The sequence below is a fragment of the Engraulis encrasicolus genome, chromosome 1 (assembly GCF_034702125.1).
Source record: "Engraulis encrasicolus isolate BLACKSEA-1 chromosome 1, IST_EnEncr_1.0, whole genome shotgun sequence".
NCBI classification, from domain to species: Eukaryota; Metazoa; Chordata; class Actinopteri; order Clupeiformes; family Engraulidae; genus Engraulis; species Engraulis encrasicolus.
This window is the reverse complement of record NC_085857.1, coordinates 13,108,041-13,130,286: the sequence shown is the minus strand read 5'-3', so window position 1 is coordinate 13,130,286 and position 22,246 is coordinate 13,108,041. Positions and strand designations below refer to the sequence as shown.

General features: G+C 43.1%; 2 protein-coding genes across 2 annotated transcripts; one reads left to right on the top strand and one right to left on the bottom strand.

Moving 5' to 3' along the window:
• Window positions 1–4,302: 4,302 nt before the first annotated feature.
• Window positions 4,303–6,465, top strand: LOC134448533 (small integral membrane protein 28-like). Its single transcript, XM_063198242.1, has 2 exons — window positions 4,303–4,413; window positions 5,718–6,465. Exons 1-2 carry the CDS (start codon window positions 4,303–4,305, stop codon window positions 6,147–6,149), a joined length of 543 nt encoding a protein of 180 aa, XP_063054312.1. The 3' UTR covers window positions 6,150–6,465.
• A 2,472-nt stretch (window positions 6,466–8,937) lies between these two features.
• LOC134445940 (lysozyme C) lies at window positions 8,938–17,147 on the bottom strand. Its single transcript, XM_063195108.1, has 6 exons — window positions 16,970–17,147; window positions 15,914–15,997; window positions 14,786–14,797; window positions 13,710–13,817; window positions 13,093–13,153; window positions 8,938–9,007 (listed from the first exon to the last, which is right to left on the bottom strand). The coding sequence occupies exons 1-6, from the start codon at window positions 17,145–17,147 to the stop codon at window positions 8,938–8,940; spliced, it is 513 nt and encodes a 170-aa protein (XP_063051178.1).
• Between the last annotated feature and the right edge of the window lie 5,099 nt (window positions 17,148–22,246).

Here is a 22,246-nt window from a genome sequence, read left to right as displayed (position 1 = left end):
GCGACCTTCGCAACCGTCTGTCGCGTAGTCAGGATTTTTTTGAGGCGCGCGACGACGGTTGCAGAGCCTCTGCGCGGGGGGTGTGGTCGCGCACAGACGGTTGCACAGGCTCTGCAACCGTCAGCGCCAATAAGTATAAATTGGCCTTAAGTGTATGAGCCATGTAAGATCATGTGCTAGTGTTATAATTACACCACAAAGAGTATTTCTACTTCTACTTGATACACCTCTGGGAAGGACTCTGAATAAGAACTCTGTTTCAATGCATTCCTATCTTTTCCAAGTGCAACATAAATAAACTGGACAATATCCCCTTTGCACCGCCCCTAATGGCTTTGTTGTGGAAGCTCCCTCTCCCTCTCTCTCTCTCTCTCTCTCTCTCTCTCTCTCTCTCTCACACACACACACACACACACACACACACACACACACACACACACACACACACACACACACACACACACACACACACACACACACACACAAACACAGAGTCTGAAAGAGACATCAACAAGAGAGTCCGGATAAAATACATTATGTTAGCCTGGCGAGCCAAACCTCTGCTAGGGACATCTAGATTTCTAGGCTAACATTACATAACAATAGATAAACGAAAGTTAAATTATATAATTTGCCGAGCAGGATAAGCAACAGTGTCAATGTGATTAACCCAAAACCTGCCCCCGACCCAAACGTTATCCCCCAAAAAAGGATTAAAAGGAAACACAGATATTACCTGTAACCCAGTGTCCATATATCAGGGAACACACAGCTGCAAGTATAGCAGTAAGCAGAGAAAAAATATAAGCCTACAAAAAACAGCCACAATAAGCCAGAAACAAAGTGTGTAATTTGAGTATGTTATTTCCCAAATACATGCTGAGGCTGCGGCTCACACGTCTGATCTTTTTTTGTAATTAATATTTACCACATAAATTAACTTATGTTCACCAGTCTGACCAGAGTTAAGTTTTGCATGTCTATAACATCTTTACAAGAAAATCCACCTATTCATGTCTGAAAAGTGTGCAGTCAAGTGTACTTATTGTCAACAATCTAAAAGAGAGCGAGAGCGAGGGAGAGAGAGAGCAGAAAAATACTAACAGATAGGCCTACATTAATGTACATTCCTTCCCTGACACATTTACTCACAACATGATGAATATCTAGGAATGAGTAAATGTTCATATAACACAGAGCCCAATTTTGTTACACCAGAAGGTCTGGGTTTGGGTCCCAGAGGGTCAATATTTATTCTAGAGATGCACCGGATCCTGATTTTTAGGATCCTGCCGTATACCGGATCCACTGCTTAAGATTCTGCCGGATCCGGAATCGGATACCGGATCCTACAAAAGGGTTGAAACATATAGTCTACTCGCACATATGGGCCCTTTTTATTACGTTGGCTCAAACTATTTTTTAGACTCATTGGCTTACTGCCACACTGCCTGCAACGGCCGCATCCAAAGGGCTTTTACTCCAAGTAGTGATTGGGGTTGTTAAAGACTGACTGAAAAGCCTAGGCTAGAGATGCACCAGATCCTGATTTTTAGGTAACATGCCGGATACCAGATCCACTGCTAAAGATCCTGCTGGACCCGGATCCTGTGAAAAACCCTATTATCCTGCCGGATCCGGAATCAATGTGACTACCCTCGTACTGTAAAGTACCAGATAAATGAACATGCACATCTTTTCTGTGTGTTTCAAAGACACACACACACACACACACACACACACACACACACACACACACACACACACACACACACACACACACACACACACGCACATACAGTCTGAAGGCAACACCAACAAGGAAATCAGGATGAAATGTATTACATAACAACAAATAAATGAAAGGTAAATTATATAATAATTTGTCATGGAGAACAGGCGGCAGAGTCAATGTGATAAACCCAAAACATGCCCCCATCCCCAAACTTCATCCCCCAAAACAGGATTAAAAACAAACATGGATATTACAGAAACCCAGTGTTCAAATATCAGGAGCACAGGGCTTTTATTACATTACACAGCTGACCCTGTTATTCAAAGCGTCCTACTACAGTTATTTAGATAGCCTACAGGGTATTGGTTACTGTCCCTGGAGCAGTGTGGGTGGCTGCCTTGCTCAAGGGCACTTCAGCCGTGGATAGAAGTGAGTAAGTATGTAAGTAAAGTGTGGAATTCAAACCTCCAACCCTCTCAGTATGTCCACCTCCCTAACCACTACACACAAATAGCCTATTTTCTACATAAATGAACTATCGTAATTTCACCAGTCTGACCAGGGTTATTTCTGCACCCAAAGATATCTATGACAGCAACTGCCATTCAAAATAGCGACTTTTCTTGGAGAAGATACTGTATCTTCTTATTTTTTAGGCCTATAAAAAAAGTTCATTTCAAAGCCATGATTCATATTCAGAAATTGATGGTGGTTTGTAAATATCCGTAAAAAAATAAGCCATTTGTGAAGTGCTGGGGCACAGTGCGCTAAGACACTGTACCTTAAACAGGCAAGTTCCTATGGGGACCCGGGTTCGAATCCGGCCTCATCTCTCTCCCTCTCAGTACCTGTCATGCATTTCATTTAATGTTTATTTTGTAGGGACAGTGCACAACATACAATTGAGCCAGAAATGATTAGCCTATAGCCACAAGGCTAAGTTTCATCTGTTGTCCCTGGACAGAGACATCTCTTCACTGTCACTGTCAAACAAAGGCATAAAACGAGGCATAAAGGCCTAAAACGAGATGACTTTTGCGAATGGGCAGCACACATTCTGCAAATAAACTACTAAAAATTAAACTCTGGCTTGTAATCCTATCTCTGGCAAGGACACCACGCTCCTCTCACTCTCCCCTTTTAGCTCATGTGTGTGGGGCATCATGGTCCCCTGCACTACTCACTCACTCACTCACTCACCCTTTTTAAAAACTGGACAGAACATAACCCTAATCGTCCCAAAAAATAATGAATGAATAAGTGAAATAAATAATTATATGATTAGAGCTGCTTTTAGGATTTGGGCACCACAGGAAGTCCAGCATGCCCTCTGTGATTTTTAGGGACGGGAATGGCTGCTAAGTTATATGTTTGTTTGTTTTTTGTTATTTGTTTTTTTGTTAGGCCTACTTCCATTGTTTTGTATTGTATTTCGTTTATGTGATACTTTCACAAATCATTTTACACCTGCTACAAGGACTCCCTACATCAATTGCGCACTGCGCATGCAACCTTGCTAAAACCATGAGATTTGTCAACAATGGCGTGCCTTTCTCAATGAACATCCAGTAATATAGCCTATGCCTTCAAAATAAAATAAATTATTAAGAAAATATTATTTTAATCAACATTTTGGGTTTTGTAACTAATATTTCACAGGATAAACATAGCTGGGCCTACAACAACACATAGCGTCGTATTGTTGTGTGTGTCAGTCCACGTGGGCAGATGAGACTTGACTCGGCAAAAAAAAAAAAAAAACAAAGCCACCCGCTCCCTTACTCTCTCTCTCTCACACACACACACACCACGACAGATGTTTGGCACAACTGCACTGTTCCTAGAAGTTAACATGAACCTGGCAAGCAAACACACACAAGCAGCAGCGGCGAGGGTTAAAAATAGACGTCCAGAAAGAAAGTGTGCTGATGGCACGTGCTTGAAGGTTTGACAAGCACGCCCCCTCCTATAGTGGCCCACAGTGGCACGAGATGCCTCGAGCTGACCGTCACTGGTCCACCCACCCACGGGTCGGTCGCTTGCTTGCATTAAATATAGGGCAGAATCATCCAGATACGCCAAGCTGTTTAAATCCCCTCGCTGGTTCTCTTCTAGCTGTCTTCATTTATTTATTTATATGTCCGCGTGGTGTTATTGCCCGCCAGCTGCCCTGAATCTCCTACTGGTGGTGCTGAATCTGATCCCTCTGCATGCGTGCGCATGTGAGTTCCCGCTTATCACGCCAAGCCAAGCCTGCTCGCCCGCCCTTTTTTCTTTTTTTACATGGACAGCGCGCTCTCTCTCTCTCTCTCTCTCTCTCTCTCTCTCTCTCTCTCTCCTCATCTGGATTTCTCCCTCGCTGTTCGGTGCATTCGGTTTGTCTGGTGGTCTTTCACACACGCACGCACTGGTTTCTGAGTTTTCGGCAACTCAGTGCAGCGCACACACTGGTATCTAAGTCGTGGCTCCTGGTACACACATCACCGTCTCTAGCACGGTAGTCTACACGTTGACACATTGCAACAACTGAAAAACAGCAGCTACCTGTCACAGCGACCAGCGGCACCATGCGGACCATGAAGGGGAGCAGCTGGATGCGGTTCGGCCCGGCGGGTCGGGGGAGTTACGACTGGGTGACCGGATCCCCGTCACCACCGCCCCTGGAGAAACAGCTACAGGTAGGAACTCCTAGAAGCAGATGCAGTGTGAAACATGAAACAAGGAACAGAGCTGAATTGACGAAGTTGGGATTTAAAACACGATTTATATTGCTATTCTCTCCACAGTTGGATGTACGCTAGACAAAATGTGAAATAACCTCTAACAACTCCATCAACTTAAAATCTAAAAAAGAAAAAAAGAAACAAAACAAAAAAACACTTAAAAAGTTTAAAATTCAACTCTGGGAGTTACTGTCAACTCACAAATGTTGAACCCAAACATTTCACAACTTTCCACCGCTGCCACTGTAATCATACCCTAGGCCTATAGGCCCTATTTAAATACTTCTATATTATTATGTTATTATATTCAAATTCTATCCTATTGAAATTGCTCTCTTAGTGAAATGCTGCACAGCATGGTATGGCGCACGTTGTGTATGCTCTCGTTGTGCATGCTTTTGAATGAATGCATTGCTTAGATGCGTAATTTTGGCACTGACAAGCCATTTAATAGTCAGGTCAATTCGCCGTGCACGTTTTGCAACTGCAAACTAATACTTGCATCTGTTCCTTTGACCTCTTCAATGATGTGCATGTGTAATTCAACTGAACTGTACAGAGGCATCATTCAGCACCACGTGCGCTGTCCATGGTGCTTACATCGCGTGCAGACTCTGATGGACTCTGATGGACTAAATTCTTGAACAGAATTTAATGCACAAAGGATCCACTTGGCCACTGTTTGGGTCACCTTTTTAACAAATACAAACTTCGTTATCCACCTGTTCCAAATTTTAAATAACTAATTGCACACTCGGAGTTGGGTTAGGTTAAAAATAGATTTAAAAAAAAAAAAAAAAAACCTTGTGCGGCTACTAGGCCTACTTAGCATTGATGATGAGTATGAAAGCACAGAGTCCCAGACAACAAGAGAGATTGGCATCAGGACTATGTGATTACTTTACTTGTCGGCATGTTGATTGAGGTTTCGTGTGAAAAAACGGGACAAGCTGCTTAGTCATGTTGAGGCGGGTGTGGGGGGAAAAAAACACCACCCCACTCCCCCAGCGTCGCGCTGAAACTAGTTTATGCATGACCTTGCCTCACCTAACCTATAGGCCTAGGTTACAAAAACGGCCCTGATTTGTTTACCAAGCCGTGCTGAAACGTTTCAACCCCACCTGTAGGCCTGATCTACCAAATTGTAGCCAAAATCAAATGTTACTATGTCTGTCTGTTTGCTGTCTGAATGTCTGCACTTGCCTGTTATTAATGTTCATTGGTTTATTGATGTTGTTTGTTTTATTGTATGTTTGAAGGGATACCACTGGAATGAGCTGTCCAACAACGACGACTCCAGGTCGGAGATGATCCTTTACGTCGCCCTGTCAGCCACCACCCTGCTCGCGCTGTGTGTATTGGCCTTCGTGCTTCATCGCAGGTGCACGCGGAGGAAGCTCAGCCTCGCCAACGTCATCGCGCTGGACTTTCAAGACAACGAAAGCGGCGTGGAGATCCTTTCCTCCTTGACGGGGAAGAGCGAGAGACATCTAAGCACCAGCTCCGACGTGTCCGAGGGGGTCTTTCTCATGGTGTATTTGCCGCCGCCCTACGAGGAGACGCTCACCAAGATCACCCGCGCGGCCAGCCTCACGAGCTCCAAGGACGTGGAGTCCATGAAGTCCATGAAGATGGAAGACCTCGAGGCCAAGCTTTGCCCGGAACTCAAATCAAGCGGACGGTTCGTGTGACAAACTGAGGCTGACACACAAAAAGGCCGAGGGGCTAAGCAACTTCTTGAAATGAGATTATGACCAATCGCCGTTCATTTTATTTTTTCATTCATCATTGCGTTTTACAGATTAATGACCACCCGTCGTTAAGATATGTTTAATGTAAACAAATGAAGAACATGCTGTGCTTGACGTAAGAGTTTTTCTCACTTCTGTAGGCCTACATGTATGGCGCCCTGTCTGGAAACCCGCACAACTAACTTTGGAGACCTTGTAGGGCAGCAAAGCAACCAGTAGATGTCGCTCTTGTTGTTGGAATCGCTGGAAAACTCACACTCAGGTGAATGGCGCACCGGCACCACCATTCAGACTCACCGTGGAATGTCACTGAGGGAGAAAACAATATCTGTCATGCTATCTGTTTCTCTGTCTGTCTGTCTGTCTGTCTGTCTGTCTGTCTGTCCATCCATGGAATGTCATTGAGGGATAAATTTAAACAGTGTAGGTCTATGTCTGACTGTCTGTTTCTCTGTCTGTTTCTCTGTCTGTCTGTCTGTCTGTCTGTCTGTCTGTCTGTCTGTCTGTCTGTCTGTCTGTCTGTCTGTCTGTCTGTCCACTTGGCCAATCCTTCTAAGTATATCTCAAACCTACGTAATGACATGACATTGTCTCATCCTTTCCACATATTGCGTTGAGTAACCTTTTGATATTATTTGTGCACTGATACTGGATGTACAATGTTGTTTGTCATTTTCTAATAAAAGGATTATTTACCAGGACATTGTCTCTCATTTATTTAAAATTGAAATAGGCCTAGGCCTACTATAAAGCAGGGATGTCAAACTCAAGACTTTGGAGTCATTTTATTTGGCCCGAGAAATCACTTCAAATGTGTATTGAAATACTACAAAGCCTTAATTTGGCCATGGTGCAAATAGCTTAGGAACTATACTGTTATGTCGCAATTTTTGCCTCTAAAGCAGGCGTGTCAAACATGCGGCCCGGGGGCCAGATGCGGCCCTCCAGATGGTTTAATCAGAGAGAGTAGAGAGAGAGAGAGGTTCCATTGGCCCATTGTTTCCGGGTTCTATTATTGCAAGGGGGGGGGGGGATCCCCCTTTAGGCAGACCGGAACCTGGTCATGTTAGGTGCCCATAGCAACCTATTACATTGGCATATCTCTATACTTAAAGAATCTCTGGTTTAATCCCCACACTGTGTAAATCTCTAGTCTATAGCCCATTACAAAGGTGCGGCAGCTGTCTGTTTATTCATTAGCTATTTATTTGTTTTAAAGAAAGTAACAAAAACAGAGTAACAGATACTCTATTCTGCCTAGCCCACCCTCAGTGTCACACCCAGGTCACCCCCAGTGGTATAGTCTATTTTTTTTCTGGTGGGTATACTGTATATTTGAGCATTTTTTGAAGTGGGTATACTCTATATATTTGTGATATTCTAAATAATGAATCAATCAATTTTAAGTGGGTATACTGAAATCCCTGAAATTTTGAAGTGGGTGTACTCCGTATACCCATGTTCTATGTAGACTACACCTCACCCCTGGGTGTCGAACAATGAAATTTGAAAATACAGTTTTCAAAGATCTGGAACTCCTATGCACAGCCAGGTTCCAGGTGCTGGTGAAGTGCAGTCATCAGTAATCCATAGTAAAGAAGAAATATCACCGCACACTGGTGGACTTAGTTTTGCTGTTTTTATTTAGGTGAACAATGCGTTTCGCATTGCGCTTCGTCAGGTTCCTAAGTCCACCAGTGTGCGATGATCCTTCTTCTTTACTATTGAAAATAAAGTTGTTAAAAAAGTGATTTTAACGCAACGCAGATAGAGGGCGCTCCAGGGCCCCCTTGAGCCTTGGGCCCCTCAGGCCTGGGCCTGGTAGTCTGCTCTTGGGCACTGCGTCTTACTTACTATCAGAGAGAGAGAGAGAGAGAGAGCAAGAGCGAGAGAGAGAGAGAGAGAGAGAGAGAGAGAGAGGGAAGGCTTGTTAGTGTGTGTGCGTGTGCATGTGCATGGGGGCAGGGCTGGACTCGCCATCTGGCATACCGGGCATTTCTCGGTGGGCCCTGCACCTTTGTGCAATATCGTGTAATTTTTTTAAACATTTCTGAAAATAGGGGCCCACGAGGGTGCGGGGCCCACCGGTGAGATCAGTTCTGCACTCCTAATTATTAGGGGGGAGGGGGGGGCTTTGAGCCAAAAGTTCCCGGGCCCTATGTCTCCCCCAGGCCAGCCCTGCATGGGTGTGTGTGTGAACAGTGCAACTGTGAAGTACAGGTACCACCCCACACCTCTATAATATAAAGATATTAATGTCATAATTCATATAATGAACACACCCGTTTGCATCCACTGCATTTGCTTGTATCACTGCTTTTGTTTTATTCTGCGTTCAAAATAAAGGGACGGAGGATGAATCATATGCCACGTGTCAGTTCACAACTGTACGGGACAATTCTAAAAAGTGACACTTTTTACGACTCAAAAGTGTACAACTCTCTTTACAGGAAACATGGAAACAGGACGGTGAGTCTACATTACAGTACTGGGTTGCGTTTCCCGAAAGCGTAGCTGCTAGGCAGTTAGCTATGTGGGTAGTTGACAATGGGAAATTACATTGCAACCACCAAAAGTAGCTAACAGTTAGCAACTATGGTTTTGAAAAATGCACCGCAGCACGCTCATTTCTTCATTCGTTCATTCGTTTGTGTGTTTGTATGTCAAGTGGTTCTTTTTCAAGATGACTGCCAACTGAATCTTCTACTTCAAGATGGCTGCCGACAGCTTAAGAGCACTCTGCGAAGTACTCATCGTAGGTGACGGCCCAGCATTCCCTCGGGAACAACGTCTTGATCCTGCGGTGGAGAGGAGAGGAGATGACAGGAGAGGGCAGGAGAGGGCAGGGGAGAAAAAAATTCAGGGTTTGACTTTATTGGTAACACTTTACTTGACTTGTCTTTGCCATAACAGAATGTCACTTAAGGCCAACAGTCATAAAATGTTTATGACATGGACATAATGTTAATGACAAGTGCATAACTGTGCAATGACACTGTTATGACACTGTAATGACATGCATATGACACCGGCGTCAAGCAAAGTGTTACCCTTTATTTTGTTATTGATCATGTTGTGTTATGTAGTATGTGTTATGTCTGTATGTATGTGATATGTCTGTGTTTTGAGGACCCTCTCGAAAACGAGATGTTCATCTCAAGGGGTTATCCCCTAATAAAGAATTTGAATTTGAATTTTACCAACCCTGTTACAGTTAGGTACAGTGTAGCCTAACAAAGTATGCCAGTGTGTACTAGCACTACACATTAGGGTTATGGTTAAGTATGTAGACTAGAGTGTATACTAGCACTACACATTAGGGTTATGGTTAAGTATGCCAGTGTGTACTAGCACTACACATTAGGGTTATGGATAAGTATGTAGTGTGTGTACTAGCACTACACATTAGGGTTATGGATAAGTATGTAGACTAGAGTGTATACTAGCACTACACATTAGGGTTATGGTTAAAGGGACACTGTGTGAGATTTTTAGTTGTTTATTTCCAGAATTCATGCTACCCATTCACTAATGTTACCTTTTTCATGAATACTTAGCACCACCATCAAATTCTATGTATTCATTATGACTGGAAAAATTGCACTTTTCATACATGAAAAGGGGGATCTTCTCCATGGTCCGCCATTTTGAATTTCTAGAAATAGCCATTTTTAGCTTCAAAATGACTGTACTTTGATCATGCTAGAAAATATTAGCTTATTACTTAGTAAACTTTCATGAAAAGATCGGATTTGGCAATAGGTAGCCCAGTTTCAATGAGCAGTATAGTTGTAGTACCTTTTTTGACCATTTCCTGCACAGTGTCCCTTTAAGTATGTAGAGTGTATACTAGCACTACACATTAGGGTTATGGTTAAGTATGCCAGTGTGTTCTAGCACTACACATTAGGGTTATGGTTAAGTATGCCAGTGTGTTCTAGCACTACACATTAGGGTTATGGTTAAGTATGTACACTAGAGTGTGTACTAGCACTACACATTAGGGTTATGGTTAATTATGCCAGTGTGTACTAGGACTACACATTAGGGTTATGGATAAGTATGTAGTGTGTGTACTAGCACTACACATTAGGGTTATGGTTAAGTATGTACAGTGTAAGAACACAATATTACATGTTTATACATGTAGTTACAAAAATTGGGCTACATTTTTATAAAGGGAGAGATCCCTGCCATCGCTCTGCCACCAAGAGATGCACTGAGGGTAGTCCCTTAATACACGCCGTACCTCCTGAGGCACATTGTAATAGACATTGAAAGTTAACTACTATAGTACTACACTACTATGACAGTGCACGGGTCCTTCAGTAATACATTATGACTTGGTCATTGCCATTCTGGTAACAGCTAATTTATTATGACGTGTCTTAAAGGGACAGTTTGGTCAATTTCAACATGCAGTTGTAATGCTCACACTACCCTGGACTTGTCAGTGCCTGAGATTTTTTTTTCTTCTTCTTCAGCCGTTTCCGAGATCCTGGTCATTGTAATGGGGGCAGCACTTTGTTTACATTTCAAAAAAACATTTTTATTTATTCCCAAAAAACATCCAAAAGGTTATAAAACATCAGCAGACAACTAGCAAACAGCTGTACCTTTTGGGAAAATATTTGGAGTAGGCCTATGTTTCATTTTTTAAAAATGTAAGCAAACGCTGCCCCCATTAGAATTGCTCATATCTCGGAAAGGGCTGAGTCGAAAAATGTGGCATCACCAGGTACTGACAAGTCAAGGGTAGCGTGAGCAATACAACTGCATGTTGAAATTGACCAAACTGTCCCTTTAAGGGGTTAAAGGAGCGAAACATCCGTGACTGGTGGTGGTCCCCAGCTGATGACCTGCTCAAGCCCAGGGGTGTTCAAGGCACACTGGAGTAAAGGCACTGATGGAGGTGCGTCAGGCAGCAATGCCCAGCAGGTAGAACATCAGCCTCTATTCAACTGGGGGCACGTCCACAGCACAGATGCATCCCAAATGACTCGCACCTGTTATGTGGAGCCCTGTAAGGGCTTCCGCACACCGGCTCCGACAAAGTGCTGAGCACTGATCAGCTAAAATTCGATTCCATTGTTTTCAATAGAACCGCGCACACTGGCGACGATGTCCGCGGACATTCGCCGATGTCAGATAGCAATTAGAGACAAGTTCTATTTTGTCGGCGCCGCCCATTGACTATCAATGCTCTGTTCTTGTGAAATTGGGTTTGGGGGTCCGAATTCTGTCGGAAGCAAAAGTGCGCCGCAGTGCTGTCGGAGCCGGTGTGCGGCCGGCCTAAGGTATGCGAGGGGTAGCGTAGCTCAGCTGGGGTGTGTTGGTGTATTTTACGGTAATATCCGAATGTGGCCGCTCGCCTCCTGTATTCACTTGCACTTTTGGGCTTGCAAGGCTCAGCACACTTTAACACCTCTTTGTCTCCACTTATACTCATCGTGGCCTCCTCCACCTCCGTCCTGGGATTGTATCAGCCTCTCATGCCTAGGTTTCTTCAAGGCCAAGGTAGTACAGGCAGCAGTAGCCAGCTAACCCTTTGCAAGGGGTCAGCTCCATGTTCCCACAGCCCATGGGTCCCACAGCCCGTTGGTCCCACAGCTTATTCTTCCTGCTTCATGTTCCCACATTTAAATAAATTATTCAAATATAGGCCCTATGTTCCACAACTCCATGTTACCACATTTCCGAGTAAACTAAGAGAGCATGCCTTTCTCCTCGCCATGGGACATAGGGCCTAAATTTGAATAAATTCTTAGAAATGTGGAAACATGGGCCAGCAGGAAGGCTATAAGCTGTGGGACCAATGGGCCTAAAAATGAATGTTATATGTCTTAGTGGTGTGGGACCAATGGGCTGTGGGACCAATGGGCTGTGGGAACATAGACACACTCCCCTCTTGCAGCTAATTAGTGTGACCTGAAGCATTTATGCCTAAGAATGTGGTTACTCCTGCTAATGTACAGTATGTACCACTTCATCATGGTTGAATGTCTCTTACACTTCAGCTGTATTTATAGAATTATAACCTCAACATGGTCGGGTATATTTATGGTGTTTGGAACAGTGTAGTAGGGCTAATTACTGTGTATCTAATATTGGAGTGTGTCTATAGTATATTCCCAAAGCCCATTGGTCCCACAGCCCATTGGTCCCAAATCCCTAAGATTTCAACATCAATTTTTAGGTCCATTGGTCCCACAGCCCATTGGTCCCACAGCATATTCCTGCTACTCCATGTTCCCACAGTTCTAAGAAAATATTCAAATGTAAGCTCTATGTTCCAAAGGCATGTTCTCTTATTTTACTCGGAAATGTGGGAACATGGGAGTTATGGAACAAAGGGCCTATATGTGAATAAATTCTTAAAAATCTGGGAACATGGAGCAACAGGAATAAGCTGTGGGACCATTGGGCTGTGGGACCATAGAACTGACCCTCTAATATAATGCGTTTGGTCATCTCTTGTTGCAAGATCACAGGGGGAATAGGGTTAACCTTCTGACCACTGTTTTCCCCTGATGTTTTATTTGTTACATTTTAGGTCTGGGTGCAGTGTGTGTTCATGAAGTGATCATAACATTACACAACCAAGTAAGTCGCTGACTTAGTCAGCAACGACGCTGTTGAGAGATGCACCCATTTACTGAAGTGAATTGTTTTCAATGTGATTTTGAATTGTACGCAGATAGACAATAAAATACATTCTATTCTATTCTGGAATACTCACACTTTGTGAATGAGCTCAATGGCTTCTTTGTGTTCCTCCCTGTGAAACACAAAATGGCTACCCATGTAAAAACTGCCAAATGTGTATGATCAACAACAAACAAATGACAAATGAACAATATTGTGTTATTTTATAGAAACTTACTCTTTGGCTTTCAGTGATTCAACACATTTGATATCGTCATCGATGTTATCATCGACCAACTCTGGAAGTAAAAAAAAAAAACATAAGGAATTGATGAACACTTAACAATAGCAATGGTTTCTGAAATCATTAAACATATTTTTGTCCTGTTTTTAATTTTCTGACAAGGTTGGTTTGCACACTGATAAGCTTGAAACACACAAGGCCTGAAAATTAGCTTTTTAAATTGAGAGCACAGCAGACGTTTTAGCATGCTAGGGCCTACTTTCTGGTTGGCGGGCACCAATAGGCTTGCATGCCCTTGGGGACCCAAGTTAGAGTCCGGCCAGAGTCATTTCCCAATCCCACCCAGTCTCTCTTTCTCGTTCATTTCCACACTGTCCTGTCATGATAAAGACCCAAAATAACTAATAAAGTGTTAACCATTTAACACAAGCTATACATGTATGCAGGGCTCTAAATTAACGCCCACCGACCGGCCAAATGCTGGTAAAAGTTCAGTTTGGCAGATAGAAAAGAAAGATCAAAGATCAACATCTGCAATTTGGCTACTGGCTAGTGAGGAAAAAAGTTAATTTAGAGCCCTGCATGTAAGCCAACGCAAGCAAGAAACTCACTGGAGCAGTCCATCGCGCACAAGTTCAGGGAAGTCCCCATTCCGGAGTTGCAGATCACACTACCAGGAAGCTGGAAGATGCCGTAGAGAGTCCAGACGTCCGCGGGGGCTTCAAGGAACCAATCAAAATCAATAAAAATTTATTTATATACATACATTAAACAATCTACCTGAAAGGATACAACCAGAACATAATGTTACGATGAGTGTGTTTATATGCAGTTCAATATCCAGAATATGAGGCATATTCCGGTTATGATCATAATCGATAAGGTGTTTATATGAGCACAGAGCGTTATATCTCAGTCTACATTCTTGACCGTTATAGAGTTCTCTTCAAATGCGTGTAGCCTGGATACCAGCGACAGCTTTCTATGAGAAGCCTCGGTATCCGGGATAAGGTGTTTACATGCGTCAGTATCCCGACTTCTGTCGAAATACTCCACCTAGCATATCCCGATTTCTCAATGTCCCGATTAAGGTCTTATCCGGGATACTGAAGTCGGGAAAAGGTGTTTATATGTCCAAACGCAAATTCGGGATACTTAATATCCCGATAATATTCGGGATACTGAACGGCATGTAAGCGCACTTATTGCCTGCCCTTGGGAAGAAAGACAAGCAATTGGATAGGGTCAGTACCACTGTGTCTTCCTCAAAACTGTTTTGCTTTATTTTCTTTTATTGCATTTTTTTACATACATACATAGATCTGCAATGCAAGTAAAAATCTGTGGTTGTCTGACAAGTTGAATAAAAGACGTTCCAGAACTCATCCCTGTGGTACCCCTAAGATACACTTCAGTTATACTTCCCCTTTGACATCAGATAGGTACCTTGTAAGAAAGCACGTAATAAAATGTACTTGCACTCTACCGTAGGGTTAGGATCAGGTATGTGGGTCAGTGACGTTTCAGCAGTAGCACATGTCAGGGCGGTGCAACGACAGGCAATGCCACTATTGTATGGAGATTCGTTTTGTTTGTTCGTTGAGGACTATCTAATAAGTATAGGCTATTCATTGCAGCATATCAACCACCAATTACTAATTAATTCACGGGCATTTAATTATGTTACTCCACCTGACGCCTGAACCCAGAAACACAATATTACACAATATTATATGTTAGAAGATGCTTCTATTACTTATTAGTTGTATTAGATTATTATGTCTTCTTATTAAATCAAGTTCTTAGTTTCCCCTTGTTTCAGACATATAATATTTATCTTTTACCTGTTTTGACATATGACTTCCATCTCCATCAGAGAGGTGGTGTATGGCACGCTTTGTAATCTGCTGATATTACGGATGTTACACTGCCGAATCAATTCAGGTAAAGGATAAACATTTTACGTGTCTGAAACAAACAAAAAATTAAGGTAAAACTTTATTTTAACACGGCTTTAATTACAGTGTACTTACTCATTAAAGGTACACTGTGCAGGAAATGGTCAAAAAAGGTACTGCAACTATGCTGCTCACTGAAACTGTGCCTATTGCCAAATTTGACCTGTTCATGATAGTTTACTAAGTATTAAACTATTATTTTCTAGTTTGGCCCAAGTACAGTCATATTTGCAGCTTAAATTGGTTATTTCTGGAAATTCAAAATGGCGGACCATGGAGAAGATCCCCCGTTTCATGTATGAAAAATGCATTTTTTCCAGTCATAATGAATACTTAGAATTTGATGGTGGTGGTAAATATTAATGAAAAATGTAACAGTAGTGAATGGGCAGCATGAATTCTGGAAATAAACAACTACAAATCTCAGACAGTGTCCCTTAAGGTACAGTGGCATAACAGGTGTAGTAACATGTAAGTGCAACTGTAGTACATGTAACTACACCACACTCACAATGTGTATTTTTGTGTGTTTACATACCAAGGGTGCCTTGGGCCTCAGTTCAGCCCTTTGACTCAGTCAAGAATTCATCACTTTGGCAATAAACCACTTCGTAGCACATTTCCTACCACATTTCATTATAGTAATTATGGTATGTAGATAGATAAAATATATAACGTAATAACATGTACTACAGTTGTACTTACATGTTATTACACTGTACCTAATGAGTAAATACATTGTATTCAAAGCCCCATTGAAATAAAGTGTTACCACACTGAATATTAATTAATGTGGGAGTGGGAGTGGGAGTGGGAGTGATGGGGCGAGCGTCTTCGCCTCTTGCCTGGAGCCCCACCTGCTCCACCTCCGACGTCAGGAACAGGTAACAGGTTAACAGCGCTGGTGTTGAAGCCGGAGGTCAACTCAACGTGGCACGTGACTGGAACAAAGAAAAAAAAAAAGGTGTCAATATTTCAGCGTCAATTTATGTAAGATCTTGGTTGTATGTGTGTGGACTGGATGTATGATGTATTTGGATTTTTTTTTAAATTGATACCGATATTTATTTATTATTTTTACAGATATTTTGTATCCGTCTACTGTACATATAAACACGGTATGTAGATGAAAAAAAAGACATTGTGACACGTATGTTTTAGAAATCTCTACTAAAAAAAAATACCCATTTTAGGGAGCTGAAACTCTAATAGTTTCGGACTGATAACGGACACGTTCAGTGGACGTTCAGTGGACGCGCTGTGGCTCGGCGCGCTGAGTACCCCACATTAGGGCTAACGGTGCATACACACCGCACATTAGGGCTGAGTACCCCACATTAGGGCTAATGGTGCATACACACACTCCACTTAACGTCCACTTCATGTGTCCATTATCAGTCCGAAACGGTTACAATACACGAAAACAGATCATGCCTTGCACACAGGAGCGCGGTGTAAGCGCGGCGCATGTCCGGCCCGACCGGACATGTCTGCGATGCTCCTTGAAAATAGAACTCGAGTCTATTTTCCTGCGTGGACGTCCGCGTTCAATGAGCAGCTTCCATTGAAAATGAATGGCTACTGCCCGCCGATAGAACAAGGACGTTGACTGTGCAGTGTGAGAGGCAGCCCGCAAACCTCTCGGACTCGCAATACTCCCGGACACGTTAAGCGAACGCGAATATCTTCGTGTGCATGTACCGTAACATTGCCCGTGGGGACCCCGGATCGAGTTTGTCCGGGGTAATTTCCCGACCCTGCCCCATCTCTCTTTTCCTGTCTCATTTCCTGTCTACTCTCACACTGTCCTATAATAATAAAGACCAAAAAGCCCCCCAAAAAATACTTAAAAACAAAAAAAATCCTGCATCTATCATCACTCTTAGAGAAGAGAGGAGTGGAGGAGAACTTACTTATGGCAGTCAGTTTGTCCATGGTGATGGTCATGTTCTCCCGCTCCTCGGGGGTTGTTTTGCTGAGCAGGCCTTCGATGTGGTCCTTCACCTCGCATTTGGTCACCATCGCCCCGTCCACAACAACGGTGGACACCATGGCAACCACCGCCAAGCTGGCCAGCATCAAGGTTCTCATGATCATTAGCTTTCTTCTCCCCTTTTAGTGGTCCGAGACTACACGGTTATACGGGCTTCCTTAGCTGTATTGTAGGGCTTTCTTCGTACTCTCTTCTGTGAACTGACTGAGGTGCTGTGTTGGTTTTTATACCAAGGGAAGCAACTCTTCACTGCTCCTTTTTTTTGTTCTTCTTCTTTGTTTCCCCTCCGCTCTGAGTCAGCCGACCCATTCCGTTCGCTTCTGTTCTTCTCTTCTAAAGGTTTTTGTTTGCTGCTGGACGTCAATGTCTATCTATCTATAAATGAGATTCTCAGTCTGAATTCTGAGACGCGTCTCAGTGGACTAACAGACAATGTAGGATCCAACCAAAGATTCTTTTAATTCTAACTGATCCAACCCAATTGTGGATGAGGTGAACTCACTGCACCCAATCAGGGCCGCTGACACCATTGGCTGGGGCCCCGGACAAAGTCATTTGAAAGGGCCCCCCAGCCCAATATACAATGTGATGAGGACCCAATTCTGGGGCCCCTGTCTCCATGGGCCCGGGACAACTTTCCCCTTCGTCCCCCCCCTCTCCCCCTGTTGCCACCCCTGCACCCAATGACAAACTCAGAGAGAAGGATGAGGTGCCATGGGCGGTGGCTGCAGAGAACAAGCAAAAAAAGAAACAGAAAAGAAAAAAGAAAGGAGAAAAAAAAGAATAAACCTGGTTGGGAATGCTGCATAGACTAGAGCAGCGGTTCCCAAACTTTTTTCCCTGCGCATCCCCTTGTACTTTTCAATGTGGTTGTCCCCTAAACGAATATTTTGATTTGCAGATGGCCACGCAAGTATGGATTCACTGCACATTCACTGCACATTATGCACAGTCTTTTTGGGGAATCCTCTTTTCCAATAGTCTAGGAGTTAAACTACACGTCAGATGGACCCTTCCAGCATACAATTCACCATACAATTAGAAACTACTTAAAGGGACACTGTGCAGGAAATGGTCAAAAAAGGTACTGCAACTATGCTGCTCATTGAAAATGGGCTGCCTATTGCCAAATTTGATCTTTACATGAAAGTTTACTGAGTAATAAACACATATTTTCTAGTATGGTCCAAGTACAGCCATTTTTGCAGCTAAAAATGGCTTTTTCTGGAAATTCAAAATGGCGGACCATGGAGAAGATCCCCCTTTTCATGTATGAAAAGTGCAATTTTTCCAGGCATAATGAAGACTTAGAATTTGATGGTGGTGGTAAGTATTCATAAAAAAAGTTAACATTAGAGAATGGGAAACATGAATTCTGGAAATAAACAACTAAAAATCTCACACAGTGTCCCTTTAATGCTTATTAGTGCTGGATAAAAACTCACAAATCCACCATTTGCTCTATTCAGCTTGCACACCCCCTTATGACAGGTCGCGCACCCCCAGGGGTGCACGCACCCCAGTTTGGGAAACCCTGGACTAGAGCATCCGCGCCACTGCCACATACATGGGGACCAGGGCTTGACATTAACTTTTTCATCCACCGGCCACTGTGGCTAGTGGTTTTCCCAAGTCACTAGCCATTCAGGTATTCCACTAGCCACAGATTTTATATTGTTTTTTTTTTCTTTCTTTCTTATGATAAGTGTACGTCTAACCTAAAAAGATGAGGTGCTAAAGCAAGATGAGTGTACAGCTTTCTACATGGAAGTATATCAAGCAAACAGAAACTAAGTTACTGGGCTTTTTCTTGAACTTGAATGCAAACAATTGATGCACAAGGGAAAACAACAGAATAAATGCTCCTATGATGCGTATGTCATACCAAAGAATAAACTGCCAGCCAAATTGGCTAGTGACACTGAAAGTATTACTAGCCACAGCCAAGTTTTACCAGCATTTGGCCGGTTGGCAGGTGCCAGTGTCAAGCCCTGATGGGGACCCAGATTCGAGTCTGGCCTGGGTCATTTTCCCAACCAGACTCCGTCTCTAATTTCTCTCCCATGACTTCAATGCTGTCACTTTCACTATCCTCTCACAACAAAGGCACTAAAAGCCCCAAAAATATTTACAAAAACATAAAAGAAAAAGAAAAACGGCGAAAACTCAATGACATGGCCGTGAGGGCCCGGGAGAATGGGCGTGATTGAATATGAACTAGACTCCTACGTAGTGTTGTGGAGTACTGAGGATAAGATACAGACGTCCCCTTGGGGAAACAATAGACCCAGCTGAGCTGACATATTTCCATTGTTGTTGCAGAGTGACCGTATGGGTTCAGATGACTTTCCCTTTTACTGTTCTGGCTACGCCAGCCTTTAACAGGAAAACCTTTACTTTGACAATTGTTTACATTTGTACCCCAGCTGAGAGACTTAGAATGCGCATGAAGTTCTTTGACAGTTATCCAACCACCACCCGTTTAATTTGTTGTTCCTCGTACGCAGCTAAAGGCAATCCCTGCAAGTTGCTAATATTTTGATTTGAGGGGATATCCGTCCCGACTTAACTAGTATATCAGAATTCAGAGCTTCTTAATTTTGTCATTTTACACTCAATGTATTTACTTTGTTACTGTACCTTAGCTCCAATATTGCCAAAGTGAAAATCATATTGACAATGCCGTTTGTAACTGTTACTTAATTCGAGTATTCATATTAACATAAGAGATGGTAGATTTATAGAATGCATTTGCATGTTTTTCAATTTCACAATCATCCATAAACAACAAAAACTTCACCCTCTGTGTCAAGTGTTTTCTATTGAGTTGTTTAGCTGCCTGGAAAGGAGATTACTAGGACAATCTGTGAGGAAAGTACAGTTACTTTGTGGTGAAAGTTAGTGTTGTCCCTTGGCTTGCTCATCAAATCAAACTTCCCAGACACACAAACGCACACACACACACACACATATTCAGATGCGGCTTGGCAATTTCTCTCCAGCCTTTACCAATGCAAGTAATGCAGAGGTTCTCTCTCTCTCTCTCTCTCTCTCTCTCTCTCTCTCTCTCTCTCTCTCCATCTCTCTCCCTCTCTCTCTCTCTCTCTCTCTCTCTCTCTTCACTTATCTGGCTTTCTTCCTCACTGTTGGGTGCATTCTTTCCATTCGCTCTGTTCAGAATTGTGCCTCCTGGCCCCAGCGACTCTGACAGTTCAGCCCCTCTCTCCTCTCATTCTCACTTTTCAACATTCAGCCCATCCTCTATTGTTGGTGAGATGCTGCTACCCCCCCATGCCCCCCCCTCTCCCCACCTTCTACTGCTTTCCCTGCTACTGACTTACAGACCCTTTCACCGACCTACAGACTTGGTACTTTTCCGTCATGCACCAAGCGTGTGGCAAGGCAGTGATAGGCCCAGCAACCAGACCTTCCCACTCCAGAAGTGGGTCCTGGGCTGCTGGGAACACCCACTAGCTCGGCACCCTGCTGTGCATCTGTGTGCATAGGGGCAGCACTACAGTTCAGCCATCAGACCAGCAACACACAGGGACTCGATCAATCACTTGGGCTCCATCTCTGTCTATTTCTCTGGACGTTTCAGGATCCCAGCGTCCATATGTAGGCCTACTCTTTTTGTCTAATGCCGTGCGTCCATGAGAGAGTGAGTTAATGTATTGCATTGTTATTGTACTGTATTATGTTGTGCCTGTTTAATGTGTTGTCATTTACTACATGTCTGTATTGTGCAGTAGCTCTGTAGTATGTTCACTCAATCTCATCTGCATGCCACATTTCCGTCACAGTTTGAACATTTGTTCAGTAATGTGCCACTTTGGCGGTGTAGCGCTTACATTCAGTTTAATGCATGCTCTGTGTGTCTGCTGTAGGCAGTCACATATCCATGCCCCAGGTCCATACAGCTACTGTAGGCAGCTGTGTCATGTTCCTTCCTCACTCCCCCCTGCTTAGGATCTCTGCTGTAGGCAGTTGTCCTCATGTTTCTCCCTTCACCCTTTGTATATATTGTATACTGTATATGTGTATTTTGCTTATTGTATTTTATTACGTACATGTTTCCTATGTCTTGTTTTGTATTTTCTATTTTCTATTTCATAGTAAAACCACGGTTCACGGTTTACCACGGCCTAGGCCTTCAACTTGTGTGTGTGTGTGACTTCTTGGGGAGATACATTTTTGTTCAGGTTGGACAACCCGTGCAGTTTACTGTATTCCTGCACCAGACTGACAAAGTGCAGGACAGGACAGGTAACAGTGATGGACTGGTAACAATAATGATAAATAATCATTAAAAGTAAAAGTATCCAAATCGTGGCGCAGGGATACACTTAACCGCCCATGGCACGGTAGTCTACACCATGGCCGTAGCCACATAGGGATATAAGGGAGGTCCGTTATTTTTAGAGAAAATAATATTTTTCATACATGAAAAAGGGGATCTTCTCCATTGTCCGCCATTTTGAATTTCCAGAAATCTTTTCAGCTGCAAAACATACTGTAAACTGTGGTCATACTAGTAAATATTAGTTCATTATTTAGCAAATATTCATGAAAAGACCAAAATTGGCAAAAGACAGCATAGTTTCAATGAGCAGCATTACAATAGATACTCCGGGCAACATCCTACACAGTGCACCTTTAAAAAAAATGTCGCGCTGTGCGTGCACTATTATGGACCTCCCTTATTTCAAATTCCTGGCTACGGCCATGTCTACACGTTGACACGTTGCAGCAACTGAAAAATAGCAGCTACCGGTCACAGCGACCAGCACCAAACACTAGAAGCAGATGCAGTGTGAAACAAGGAACAGAGCTGAATTGACGAAGTTGGGATTTTACACACGCTTTATATTGCTCCATATACTCTCCGCAGTTGCATTAACATGCTCGCTACCCAAAATATGAAATAGCCTCCAACAACTCCAACAACTAGGCCTACGCTTAAAATCTGACAAAGTTTAAAATTCTACTCTGGGAGTTACAATGAACTCACCAATGAAACCAACCATTTTACAACTCTCCACCGCAAGATTTTTGCAATGTTTTGAAATTTAAAATGAAATCTACAAGTCATTTTATATTCAGGGTAATTCGTCGTGCACATATTGCAATTGCAAAATACTTGCATGTGTGACATTGGGTGAATCCCATTACACGCCTTAGCCCTATGCCGTTCCCC

Coding starts and splice junctions, on each gene's coding strand:
- LOC134445940 (XM_063195108.1), bottom strand. CDS start 17,147: ATGAGAACCTTGATGCTGGCCAGCTTGGCGGTGGTTGCCATGGTGTCC. Junction 15,998..16,969: donor GGACAAACTGACTGCCATAA/GTAAGTTCTCCT, acceptor TCTTTGTTCCAG/TCACGTGCCACGTTGAGTTG. Junction 9,008..13,092: donor GAATCACTGAAAGCCAAAGA/GTAAGTTTCTAT, acceptor TCTCCACCGCAG/GATCAAGACGTTGTTCCCGA.
- LOC134448533 (XM_063198242.1), top strand. CDS start 4,303: ATGCGGACCATGAAGGGGAGCAGCTGGATGCGGTTCGGCCCGGCGGGT. Junction 4,414..5,717: donor CCCTGGAGAAACAGCTACAG/GTAGGAACTCCT, acceptor GTATGTTTGAAG/GGATACCACTGGAATGAGCT.